At 36.6% G+C, this 14,286-nt stretch overlaps 1 protein-coding gene across 1 annotated transcript; it reads right to left on the reverse strand.

The window, feature by feature from the left end:
• Window positions 1–9,541: 9,541 nt before the first annotated feature.
• Window positions 9,542–13,501, reverse strand: LOC4338039 (transcription factor MYBS3-like). Its single transcript, XM_015782179.3, has 3 exons — window positions 11,079–13,501; window positions 10,539–10,735; window positions 9,542–10,427 (listed from the first exon to the last, which is right to left on the reverse strand). Exons 1-3 carry the CDS (start codon window positions 11,440–11,442, stop codon window positions 10,125–10,127), a joined length of 864 nt encoding a protein of 287 aa, XP_015637665.1. The 5' UTR covers window positions 11,443–13,501; the 3' UTR covers window positions 9,542–10,124.
• Between the last annotated feature and the right edge of the window lie 785 nt (window positions 13,502–14,286).

The raw sequence follows: 14,286 nt of genomic DNA on the forward strand, positions 1-14,286 counted from the left end.
GGTACTCCAACCATTCATCATCTTTGGTTGGCCTAGTTCTTACTTTGTGATCTTGCAAAACCAATCCATTTCCAAGAGTACTTCTCATGATATAAGTTCTACTCCCTATATCTATATCTCAAAATATAGCCACTTTTAACATTAATCTTATTGTAGAAAATAGCTATTTCAACATTCAATCAATCACAATCATATTCAATTTAATTTCAATGATCTTATTAATTAATATAATCTTCATAGAAATACTTTATAAGTGCTTGCAGTACTGCATAACTTCGATATTTCCATCCCCCTCCGGCCCTCCGTCCAAAAAAAACCTAATCCTAACAACGAATCTGGACACGTGGATTCTTTTTGGGACGGAGTAGTAGCTATGATTAATTTTAACATGTCTTCAATTATTTCTTCCAATCAACTTCTTGGCTTAACAATTAATTAATTACCTTCGACCGTCAAACGAGTCTGAACGAAATCAATTAAGAGGTATATATATTGCATCGATCACGAGAACATTTTCCGAAAGTGAGCAATGTTTACTGTACAAGGTTAGGTTTCTTCGGTGGTATGCAATGGGCAATGGCTATCAAAAGCTAAGTTAATTAATTAGGTGATGACGACGCAGCATAATAAGCAAATATGCAAGCACATGCATGCGCGACAATGGCGGTGATGAAGGCATCAGTGACGAGGAAGACGACCGAAAGATCCTCTCCTCATTGGTGACAGATGTCGCCATCGTTTTGGTTTATACTTCCAAATGTTTGGAAAGGAAGAACTAGGGTTACTAGTTTATAGGAGTACGGACGTACACGTGGAAGATGGATCATGATCATTCCTAATTAAGGTTTTTAACTAATAGCTTTCGTACACAACTTTTGACTAATCATAATCGATCCGAGGATCAAGGAGTTGAAAGGAAAGATCTTCATTGATCTACGGCATTAATTACTTATCGATTACTATATTATTTAAGAAAATCCCTTGTATACCCTTAAATTTTACCTAATCCCTTCTATACCTCTGAATTTTGCTTACTTCTTTGTATACCTCTAAAATTTGATTTTGATCCCTTTCATACCCCTCTCGTCAGTTGACCGTCTATTTTCTATAAAAATGACCATTTTACCCTTGGATAAACAAAGAAATTCATGAATTACATTATTAAAAATATAAAAGCTTCTCGCATGAGACTATTATAGTTATGAGTTTGTTGTTCGATGCATTATTTATCCCAAAAAATATTGTTAGATAATGAAATAAAAAATACATATTTATTTTTTTAAAAAAAGTCATAAAAATGAGGAGCATTCATATAAAAATAGAACTACCAATGTTCACAACATTCTTTTAATGAATGCTCACGATAAAAAAAAATCCTTTGTCCTATTAAAATTTCAAATAAAAATTTTAATTTATTACATTTATTTTATTTTCAAAATTTATGTCAAAATATTTTGCACTAATTATTTAGTCTCTTTAGTTTTATAAAATGCACATACTGTACACTCAAACAAAATTTTTAATTGTTTTTGAAGCTTATATTTAAACCTAAAGCATCAAGGGCAAAAAGGACATTTGCAACCAAACGTAATAGTGAAATGATGGAAAATGTAACGGTAGGGACATGGAAGGGATCAAATTGAAATTTCAGGGGTATAGAAGGGATTTGGTAAATTTCAGGGGTATGAAAATGATTAAGTGAGTTTTCAGGGGTACACAGGAAATTTGCTCATATTATTTCGGGGTTTGAAACAAAGTGAGATCACCCGTTTCTTTTCTTTTAAGGGCATACGAGCTGTCATATAAATCGGACAAGGAAAAACAGATTTAGGCCTTTAATTTATAACTGGTAAAATACATAAGATTTTTTGAGGATTTTAATATATCGGAAAAATACTATAAAGACCTTGAAAACAACGGATTGAATCATCATTTCTTTTGAAATTCAATAATCTTATAGAGATTTCGAGGAAAAGTTATCAAGAGCTTCAACCTATATAAAAAAAGTTTCATTGTGTCCATTTCTCTCATCCGATTCTGTATTTTATACAGCATCAAATGATCATTCTTGTATTTTTTTAATATCTTCTACAATCTTCTATTTTACGCTTGCAAAATTACAATTATTATGTTTCGCAATTCTCTGTGTATGGAAGATACATCCGAGCACATATCACAATCAAACACATAGTAGGTAGTCTCACTAATATTATATATATTCGTGAGCACAATAATGGATTTCAAGTGGAACCCTGGATCCATGACTTTAGCATCTACTAACATGTACCACGTCATCTGTGCTCTTTTTTTTAAGCACCTGTGCTCCTTAAACAGAGTTATATTTGAAGAACTAAAATATCTATTAATCTATAAAGTCTAATCTAGCTAGCTCTTTATATTTAAAGAAATTATAATCTGGGCTACTTTCTATACCCTTTCAGCTAATTAGCTAGACTAGCTAGTAGAGGTAAGTGTGCGCAGTGTTATGAGCGCATGTGTTTGTAGCATGTTTCAAAGAAAAGTATAGGATGGCTTGTTCCTGCCGTGTCACAATGTCACATGGGTGAACATAATTAAGTTCTTGGGACACGTATGTACGACGGATCAGATCGCGATCTATCTATATCAGTTTTAAGGTAGCTAGTGCGCTCTAATCTTGTCTGTTAAGCTTAGAGCACCCGTAATGATAAAGTAAGGTGCTATCTATAAAATATGTACATCTCAGCAATAGACTAGATTAATAGTAAACCACTTTAATAGTATGTCTACATGTGTATCTATAGCTCTTTAATCTATTGCTACATTTTTCTCTATAGATTATCTCCAGGTTAGTAGATGGCTTTGCTCTCTCTCTCTCTTCATTTAATCTCTTCCAAGTAGGAAAATATGCTGACATGGATCTCTTGTAGAGAGCCTATAGATAAATATTGCAGGTGCTCTTAGCTAGCTAGTACTCCTAATTTGCATGCACACGCGGCGCCTGATGATAGAAGCCATATCGATGGATGCACCAGCATGCGGTTTTTTTTTGTTGAGATTCTTACACAGGAGATGCACATGTACGTAGTTAGTTATAGCTAGCTAAGTATACGTTATTATCAAGCTCATTAATCGAGGGACACGTCTACCGATCGATCGATGTTTCAACCGGCCGGCAGTTATACAAAGGAAAGTACACTAGTAGATACTCCCTCCGTCCCCAAAAAAAAAAACCCAATCCTGTCCAGATTTAAACATAGAATTGGTTTTTTTTATGTCCAGATTCAAATTAAGAATTGGATTTTTTTTGAGACGGAGGGTGTAGTTTTCGATCAGTATGTGATATATATGGATGTGCATAGAGCTCTATGTTCTCTCTTAGCTACTCTAAACATTTGTAGGATGGTTTAAGTAAAGATTAAGGTAACAGGGAAAGGTTCCCTTTCAGTCACTTTATTAGTAAAATTTAGAATAGCTTGAATTATTCTCCTAGTTAATTACCTAATAGTTGTCATATTGAAAATGTTTGGATTCTTATAAACTAAAATTGATTCTTAGCACGGAACGAAACTGATCTGGCTACCTAGCTACCAACCTACCTAGCAAATCGATCTGCAGATCGCCGGCCCAGGACTAGATCTAGATGCAGCGGATGTGTGGAAGGGGCCGATCGAACGACGGCCGAGGCGCCAGGTCGCCGCCGGAGAGGCCAGCTTAGCCGCTATATATGCATGCAAAGACTGATTAATTAGTTTGGTTGGTGAGAGGGGTTATCAATCCTCTAATAATGTGTGGCTGGAAATTAACTCATATGATCACATCACCATCTTCAGCTGCATGCATGGGAGGCCTATTTAATTTATGTGGCTGGCAATGAATATGCTACTGTAATATGCTTGGGATGATCGATGCATGGATATGTCGTGGCAATGTATAGGTATTAGGAAAGCACAAGTGGTGTGGTGTGGCGTGGTGGTGGAGTCATGGGTGTATGACTCCACTCGTCAGGGTTAAGATCCTGATACCTACAAATATTACAATATATGTATGCGGGCTTTCTATAGGATTTCAGTGAGATCAGAGATGTGCCACATCCATATAGGTCTTTTATCGGTATATGATGAGGGTAACATATTCTATGCACACATCCATCTTTTATGTACTCACTAAAATCAGGGATATGCTCTGTACATATAGGTCTTATATCGGTATATATGATAAGGTTAACGTATCCTATGCACTTAATTACTCTAGACCACCAGCTCTCAATCTAAAGTGCTGGACTTGTGTAGGGCATTTCTTTTGAAGAAACAACCTGCTTACTCATCGGTAATTTCTTGAATAAACCCTCGAATTTTCTTTTCCTGTGTCTTGACAGTTTTCACTACAACAAAAATCTTATATAGAGCTTGTACTTTGGCAAATTTATAGAAGCAGTTTTCTATAGTCTAGAGACAATTTTTAGAAGCACTTTTAAAATTGCCTAGTATACTTTTATAGTAAAAACACTTTAAAAATATTTTATAATATTTTGTTAAATTTATGTTGTACTGGTATCTTTTCAGCGCTTTAAAATTTGTCTTGTATACAAAGACATTTTGTGAAGACGTTTTAACATTTGTAAAGACAATTTTCCAAATATCATTGTATAGTAGATATAACTAATGCAAGGTACATGTTTACATGTTATTACATGAGGTTGAGAAAGGCTAGTGCATGGAAGATAAAAGTCATCAGGGTCATGTGAGAAGACGTGAGAAGAGAACCTTGGAAGGGTTCTTCTGTGAAATTTCCGCAACGGCGAGCGTTTTTTCGCAAATATGCCATACCTGAATGCAAGCCTTTAGATTATTGAGATCGAAAGATCTGGGTTGAACGAGTGTATGTGCTTATTATGATGAGAGCTAGTAGGTCCACGAGAACAACTGATCAAGTATTCTCATTTTTTCTATTACACGATAAATGTAAGAACACATACACTACGACATATCGTGAATGTGACCCCTAACATATAAAAAGAAAATTTTGATGATTTCACGCTTTATTTATGGTTACTTTGATTTTCATTACGAGATAACACTCCATGACAATAATACATGACCATGCATCCGAGTTAATTGGGTCAGGGTGTAACATAATCGAAGCCTAATTTATGAAATGTCAAAAATAAATCTTAATTTATGTTGGAAGCGTACCGCATATGCGTATTATTAATTGGCAAAATTGGTTATATAACATCGAAAGCTCATATTTTTAGTTTTGTAACACTGAAAGATACCGTCAACAATTTAAACTTTAATTAGTTCAAAGACAACAGAATTTAACCTTAGTACATATGTCACACCTTATTATTCGTCGGTAGTGAATCGGTGTTTTTATTCGGTAGTACGTCTTAAGACATCAACCCGATTGCTGCAGAAAAAAAAACAAGACAAAAGTACTCCAATATTCATGTGCCATGCAGACAATAATGTGCCGTCTGGAAATTCCAAAACCATTGGTAAGGACGTAACTCGATCAACAGATTTCTTGTGGTGAAACGGATCCAACTAAGTTTAAATTCTAGACTTAACACGGATGCTTATATTTATGATTAAGTATTTTTTAATGGTAGATGATGAACTAAGGTGCTCATAGGGGTGAGTATGCGCACGTTTATGTGTTTCTAAAAAAATAAGAAAAGAAAAAGGAAAGGAAAATCACTGCCGTGTATGACATGAGAGCCCAGCACAGCCCATGAATGGGCCTTTCTAGCTAGGCCTCTTTCCTACCTGCACAACGTACGTCCCTGCGATAAATATTGAGAAGTTCTAAGATATTCTTCATCAAATGTCTCCCAAATTCAATTGAGAAAAAGAATATTTAGTTTCCACTCAATATTACCCTGTTTTGATATATGACACTAGAAATAGGTCCGTCTCTTATATGACATCCAATTAAAAATTTGTATATGGTATTTGTCACATCACCACGTGCAACTTATTTGGCATGTTACCGTGGATTGAAAATGCAACCATTACGAATTGAGAAAAAGAATATTTAGTTTCCACTCAATATTACCCTGTTTTGATATATGGCACTAGAAATAGAAATAGGACCGTCTTTTATATGACATCTAATTAAAAATTTATGTATGCATGGTATTTGCCACATCACCACGTGCAACTTATTTGGCATGTTACCATGGAGTGAAAATGCAACCATTACGCGAGGTGAGTGTAGTTTAACTAGTTAGATTTTTTATGGTGAAACCTATATACCTAGCTGACATAGGTTCGTATTTACGGCTAATTATTTACAAGTCGACAGCTAGGTGCCCTGGTGAGAGGTGCTTATAAGGGATAGGGTGTACGTGTGTGTTATTGTGTTTTCTTATAAAATAAATGCAACCATTACAAGTCTATTTTATACATTAAAAAATGCAACTTTTACAAGTCTATTTTATACATAAATAATAAAATGACAATATTTCCCTTGGGCTATGTCAGTGTCATAGGCCAAGGAGTCCAATGGTTTTTATCGTTCTCTATTTGTTTGTCCACTTCCTCTTGGTCCCATCGTTATTGTATATTTGTCGAATAATTATTGTTAAATGGAGATGCATGCGTTGTACTGTGTAATTTTTTTAAAAAAAGATGCATATCCCCGTGTTAGTCCCATATAAAGTGTCTCGACAACACCAACTATTTACACAAACTATTTACATCAGAAGATAGGTTGAATGGATATTACAACCTCAAGAATGGCATAGGTGAGGAGGCTAAGGAGCCTACAACATGGTGGCAACCGTCTTATCAGGTCACTTGTAACCTTATCTAACATGGCACTGATGTCCGGCAGGATACTTGGACCCCTGTTGGGCTAAACTCTATTGATTTTGATTTTTTAAAATTTGATTTTTATGGGGTTTCTTCATCATTTGCCAACTTACATTAATAAAAAAATGTGTTTTCCATTATCAAGGAAAGAAAAGATTGCGTGTAACAAAAGTGACATAATATTATTCTTAAAAGAGGACATATCTGATGAAAACGAACTAAGTGTTGGAAACTCGTGAAAATCATATCTAAAAGTTTTGTAAATTCATAAAAAAAAACTAGAGATAGGTGTAGATATGAAATACATTCTCACCAAATCTCAACTCCAAACTCAACTTCGTTTAAGAGAAAAAAAGAGACAAATTTCTGGTGAATAGTGTCCTATTACTATTCATATGAAATTTGTTTTTTTACTCCTAAATGGAGTTGAGTTTGAACTTGAGATTTGGTGAGAATGTATTTCATATCTACACCTATCTCTAGTATTTTTTCATGAATTTACAAAACTTTTAGATATAATTTTCACGAGTTTCTAACACTTAGCTCGTTTTCACCGGATATGTCCCATTCTTAAAAATCATAATCTAAAATTTTAAAATGCTTCGGTTTATAATCGAAAGTATGGAAAGCAAATCCTTTGCTCATTGAGACATGAATTTCAAGACTGGATGGAGGAGTGGGTAGTGGATCTATGTATTCCCAGCTACCTGTGGTTTGTTTACATTAGCGTCCAACCTCCAAAACACATGTCTCTAGAGGGCTCCGTTGTGCTTGACCTAAGCACTAAGTCCTTCCATAACTCTATCACGTCGATGCTTTGCAACTCTTCCTCTCTATTATTCTACTTCGAGACCAAAACTATTTTCAGAGGGCATGTTCGGTTAATCCCTTTCATATAGAGATTGGGAGAAATTAGAGGGGATTAATAGGTGTGGAATCGATTCTCCCAAAATCTACTCCAATCTCCTTAGGAAAGAGGCTAACCAAACAAACCTTAGTGGGCAAATTTAAACGGAAGGTTCTAGATTGCCCTCAATACTTGCTATTTTTGTTCAAATTTTCAAATCAAAGGCTCTATAGTAAGAAAAAGTAAAACAGAAAAAGGAGAGACATTGCTAGATAAGATTGGTCGAAGAAGAAAGTAGAGGAAGATGAAGGGTAGTTTAGTACAACGGCATATATATATGACATGGATCTGGATCTTTTATATTTTAGAACTATTTTTTATAAATAGATCCTTGAAAAAAGTTATTTCAAGAATGAACCCATTTCTTAACGCCAGTGTTATTGGCGCCATTCATGGTCCAATAGGACGGCACGAATGACATTGGTGTTGTGCCCCTTCTCCTCCCGCGGAAGCTAAGACACTGATGTGAAGGGAGTGGCACTAAGCCATCAATGACACTTACGCCGAGGACATTATTTGTAAAACAAGTTTTCGAAAAGACTAAAAACTAAAAAAATCCTGTGACATGGATAGCACAAAAGGAGGAAAAATACTTGTACCAATGGTATATATGGTGGGGCATGCCAATCCTCGATGAAAAAGAAAATACGGTAACAATCAAATCAGTGTAGAAAAATGGTAATATTGAATGATAAATAAAGAATTTTCCCAATCTTAATTTGGTACCTGTCCTGGATTTGGAATGCTCAGCAACTAAAGCGAGATGCTTGACTTTATAAAGCTAGACCAAAAATGAGGTAACCCATGACTGACCGCATGATAAACCTAGCTCACATATTTAATTCTATCTTAATTTTACTCCCTAATTTTTGTAGTCATAGTAGTTCGGAATTGCTGTTTGTCTCCAGATGTGTGGGCTCATCTCCCTCATAATGTTCAGATTACTTTTTCTTCAACTTACTAAATCATTCAGAATCCTATCCTCTCATATCCACCACGAATTGAACTGATCAAAAGATAAGATGACAGTGCAGAAAAAACAGGTTTCTTCCTCAATCACATTTTTATGATAACAATTTTCTTCATCTTTTATTGATGCACAGGGACCCAGTGAGTGATTCAAATGTTAAATTCAGTAAACAGAAGTCATGCTTTCTCCTTCTGCCTATGCTTTCTTTTTTTTTTTTTGCATGAGTATTACTACCTTCGTTTCATATTATAAGTCATTTGACTTTTATCCTAATCAAACTTCTTTAGTTTTGATCAAGTTTATAAAAAAATATAATAGTACTTTCAACACAAAACAACATATTATCAAAATATATTCAATGTTAGATTTAACGAAACTAATTTAATATTTTATATGTTGCTAAACTTTTCTATAAATTTGGTCAAACTTGACAAAGTTTGATTAGGAAAAAAAGTCAAACGACTTATAATATGAAAGGAAGTATAAATTATACCCTGTCTGATTTTTATCCCAATCTTCTCCTTGATGCTTGCTTTACTCCCCTCATGATGGTGCCATCATGTTTGTTAGTGTCAAAACCTGCTTTATTAGGTTTGGAGCAGGATCATGGTCATGCAATTTAAAGAGAATATGTCCCCTCAACTTGCATAATTTATCCTTGCTTCATTACGCAAGTAACTGATGCCTGCCATCTGTTAGTTCTGTACTAAAAGTGGCCTGTCAAGATGTTTCACCCAAATCTGATCCAATCTCTTCTGAAAATGACATCCACTGTTACATCTCCTGACCTCTGCATTAGTCAGTTAGGTGTGTATGTTATTATGTGATCAATGAGCTCCTTGCATGTGTAATGACAAAACATGGGGATTAATGATTAATAGATCTTTATTGGCAGCACACCAAACGACAGGTAAACATCGATCACAACCTGTACAAGAACCTCACTTTCAGAAAAAGAGAAAAGAAATTAACTTGTACTAGAAAAACCAATTAATTTAGACATTTTTGTAATTGGTTCCATGCATGCATGCATAGCTAATTAACCTCATGTGCTGTACAAGGAGATGATCATGTGTGTGTATGCAGTGAATAAAAGGAAAGAAGAAATTTTTGGTAGCTGAGGTTTTTGCCTGTCCTTGTCATTGCCCACTGCAAACTGAATATTGTGAGCTCATCTTTCACCTTCTCCAGGCTCTGAAAATCCAAACCAGCAACCACCCTTGCCATGCCTTTGTGTCAACATAAAGCTATAAGGTGATTGCAAAAGTATGGTATGATATGATAAAAACCATTTCTTCTTTGCTTTTCTTATCTTATTTTGTGCATGGGCTGATCACTGATTGTCATTCTAACATTACAGTAACACCTAACTTTCTGATTGAGGTACATGATCTCCAAAACACCCTTTTCTGAACTCCTCCACTTTTATGAGGAGCACTGAAGATGAAGATCAGGTAACTCTGATGGTCCCGAAGAAAGGCGTGCTCGGCGACGGACCGGATTGGTCAGATAACCGGGATGTGGACATCTTTAGCTCCAGGTCAGGCATCTGGAGCTGCACCTGAGGATTTGCCAGCAATGTCAGGGAAGGTGAGTGCTGTGATGCTGATGAACTGTTACTCATCAGGTTCAGACATGGAGGCAGGACAACCTCCTCCTTCACCACGCCGACACCGATCGACATGCCGGGGATCTGCAGTTCAGATGCAGATCCTGAAATGGGCATTGCTGCTGCCCTCTTGATACCTTCAACCTGAAGAGTTTGCACATGACAGGGTGGTCATATTACATGACAGATACAGTGTCATGGAACAAAAGGTGACACATGTGATGAGATATCTGAGAATTGAGCTGAGTCATGTACCACATCAAAGAGGCTGGACCTCCTCTTCTTCTGTGTCATACTGTTCTGCCTCAGGAAGTACTTCTGGGCATGGCTGGCGACCTGCGTTGGAGTCCGGGTAGTGACGAAGTGCCGAGAAATGCCCCGCCAGTCGCCTTTTCCGAGCTTGTCAAGGCCGGCGAGGAACATCTGGTGTTCTTCCTCAGTCCATGGAACTCCTGAGATTCAGAAGTTACAGATCATCATACACTTGTTGAAATGCCAAGCAACTCCTATGTTGAACTGATCTTTTAAGAGTCAACTTAAATATTCAGTAAACCTGAAGCAACTGATAATGACAAGTGGCAACAATCAATCATTTGATAAGTGCAAAATTCAGTGAATAACGAGAGAAATCAAAGGTAAAGAACTAAAGATAAGTAGACTGGACTTGCAAACCATCAAAGATAATGTTGTAACACAAAAAAAATCACATCTGTGGTGTAAATTGTAATTAGCCCTACTCCATCAAAACCATGAGGAAGCTACTAAGAACACAAGCTGATGTTTATTCAGGCTCACCTTTCTTCCTCTCCTGAACCCTTCCCATGAGCCCATCAGAGAGGTACCCATTGGAGACCCTCTCAGTGTTCTCCTCAATCGAAACAAGCGAAGATGACGACGACGAAACCGACGGCGAGGCAGAAGCTCCATAGTATGCTGGTGATGCCAAGCACTCCATGCTGAGGCACTTCTTCAGAGGAGATGAGCCTCCTCCTACCTGCAGCTGCACCCCAAACAACCTCAAGCCACCACAGGCAGTAGCAGCAGCAGCAGTAGTACTACCACTGTTGCTGCTGCTGATGCTGTGATCAAGAACTCTTTGGCCACTGCAAGTCCTGGAGTTGTGGCCATTGTTCCCACAGCTAGAGCACTTCCTAGCCATGGTTACTGATGATTTCAAGATGGAGCAAATGGAAGAATAAGCTCAAGATGATAGTCTTCTTCTTCTTCTTCTTCTTCTCTGTCCCTGTGGATAGATAATTAATCTTGGTGTGTGTAAGGTGTTATAGCTAGCTAGAGGGCTTAATAAAGAGGGCAATAAAATGTGGTAGGGGCTACTTGGGAAATCATCTAGCACTCCTGTCTGAATGAAATGGACATCTTGGCATCACCTCCCTATGGCAGACATTTCAGTGCAAATATGGCCTAATTTTATTTATTTATTCTAAAACATGTGTAGAGAACCAACAGAATGAGCACAGGTGTCTTTGGAGCCCATGATACTAATTCTTGCTTGGTGTCACTTTCAGTACACCGTATGTATCCATGAATCACACATTTGTTCAATACTTATTGCTGTGCCCTCAAGCATTTCAGAGACAAGGTTTCAATCACAGAGAGTCAGATGATTGTAACAGGATATGCTCCTTGGTAACGTGTATTTCGTACAAATTGACCGAAAAAAAACTTGTAAATCAATCAGGTTGCTATAGGTTAAGCATGTGTTAAATATGGGGCCTGTTTTTTTTATCAAAGTGACCATCATTTGGAGAAAGAGAGAGGGTATGATTATTCTAGGATGATAATGGAACAGTGAGAAGCAGGGCACATATATTTATTTTCTGGATGTTTCTTGAAAAAAATAAATAAGAGTCAGTATCAAGATTCATCACTGATGTTTATCAGCAGAGAAATAGCAACAGCACTTGACCAATCATAGAAAGATTTTTCATTTAGAAAATAGGAAGTGGAGGTGCAACTCTGTTTCAAATAGAGAGGATTACATCAAGGATGTCAGCTGCTGATAAAACATTAGACTGAGACATAAACTGAAAAAAAAAATCAGTGGACAGAATTAGAGTTTGTTGGACAACCTAATCTGACCGTTTGGGAATGGGTGAGAAGTTTGTATTGCTTTCGTGAATTCAAACCCATATTTGTTTTTTAACTGATAAATAAAATTTAACAAGTTGTTTATATGACCGGAAATCGTCTGCAAAGCTACTTGATAATCTAATTATTATTTGAAAACCTGAAATTTCCAAACCTATTCCAGGTATTGACCAACTATGACCAGCAAAAATAGTACTTATGCCTGGACTGGACGAAAATTCAGAACCATCAAAAGTAAGTGCACCTATGCCTTACATTCCTTCTCCATGGACAGTAGATCAGTATCAAATCGGTTAGGTTAGATACTGTGTTATTCTGCCTAGTCCACATTCGGGAAAAAGCATGAGGATAGAAGAACAATAAAGGAACATTCCAATTACCCACCTGGTTCAAATAATCCTATGACTGATTTGGATGCCCATATTTTTTGAATTTTAGCTGATTACGGGAATTCGGAGTCCTTCAACCTGCAACCTCTTCAATAATTGGTTGTAGTTTCCTTAAAACAAAAGCTGAAATGAATTTCATTTCATTCTCTAAAAAGAAAATATGATTTCAGGAATGCAATTGCAATTGTATTGCAAGTGAACACTAGCACAGAACCCTACATCTATAATGGTTAGAGCAGTCGTTACAACCCACAGTTACAAATGTGGAGACTCATCTGTTGCAGCTTAGAACATGGAGCCGTTACAGATGTGAAATTTTGGCTTAAAAATAAAAGCAAAACTAGGATTCATCAAAGAAAAAAAAAAGAGTCAAGAACCAAGTAGTGTATGCCCTGACAATCAGCCTATCGCTCTAACTAGGATATTTTTTCCGTTCAAAAAAAAAAACTAGGATTTTTTTTACCTACTTCTGCGCTTCAAGGCAAAGCATAATATGTACCTGAGCACAGATGAATGAACATACACTAATGATAATTCAGGTGCCATCACCAGCAGACCAGCTTCTTGGTAAGCCACAAGATGTTCTTTGAAGATTGCTATAAAACAAGGTTTTTCTTGGTTCTGAATTATGACCAACTATAGAAGATGGAAAGGAACAGAGATATTAAGTAGGAGGGATATCAAAATCTAAAACAGATGGCAAGTGGGGATATGGTTCATGTTCTTGGATGATGGCAAAGGAAACGAAGATAGACATTCAGCGACATAATTCTGCACCATTTGGTGGTATCTGTACTGTCAGTACTTCATTTTCTGAGTACTGACAGAAATTAAACAAAATTGTGCAGGACGAGAACTTTCAGTCGGATAGGAGTATAATATCAATCACCATAGCCTGCTTTACTTTTTCATTCGACGAAAATAACGAAAAACTACACAAGGCATGTTGACATCAATGGTTTTTCCTAGAATATTCAATACATTGCTCCAACTTTCAGGATTCAGATTTACCCAGTGTTGAAATATGTTGTGAGAAAATGCATGAGACAGTGATCCAGAGAAATATGTATGTCCCCTGCTCATCCAGTCGCTCCAAAGTCTGCAGTTTGGACAAGAAAAGACATCAAATTTGTGTACTGCAGCCAGACAATCTCATTGGATTCCCTATTATTCCTCATTTCAAGGTGAACTGAAGCTGGGCAGTAGTACAAATGTAGAACTACTGCACATGTACCTCCCAGCAAGAATAACCATCTGTATATCTGACCTTGCAAGAAAGCCACAAACATTGGCTCTGCATTTACACCAACTTATGGAACCTTGCGTGCTCCAAAGAGAGGCAATTTGTCATGTAATTATGTCATGTTCAGTCAAGGTTACAGTGGGAATTGGACAGTTTGCCATGTTGTATATTGCAACATCACATACGCCAGATCAAAATAGTTGAATGCACACAGTGAGTATTTTGTCCTAGCTATGAATTAGTCAAGCTACTATTTGGTCTT

Source organism: Oryza sativa, chromosome 5 (genome assembly GCF_034140825.1).
Source record: "Oryza sativa Japonica Group chromosome 5, ASM3414082v1".
NCBI lineage: Eukaryota > Viridiplantae > Streptophyta > Magnoliopsida > Poales > Poaceae > Oryza > Oryza sativa.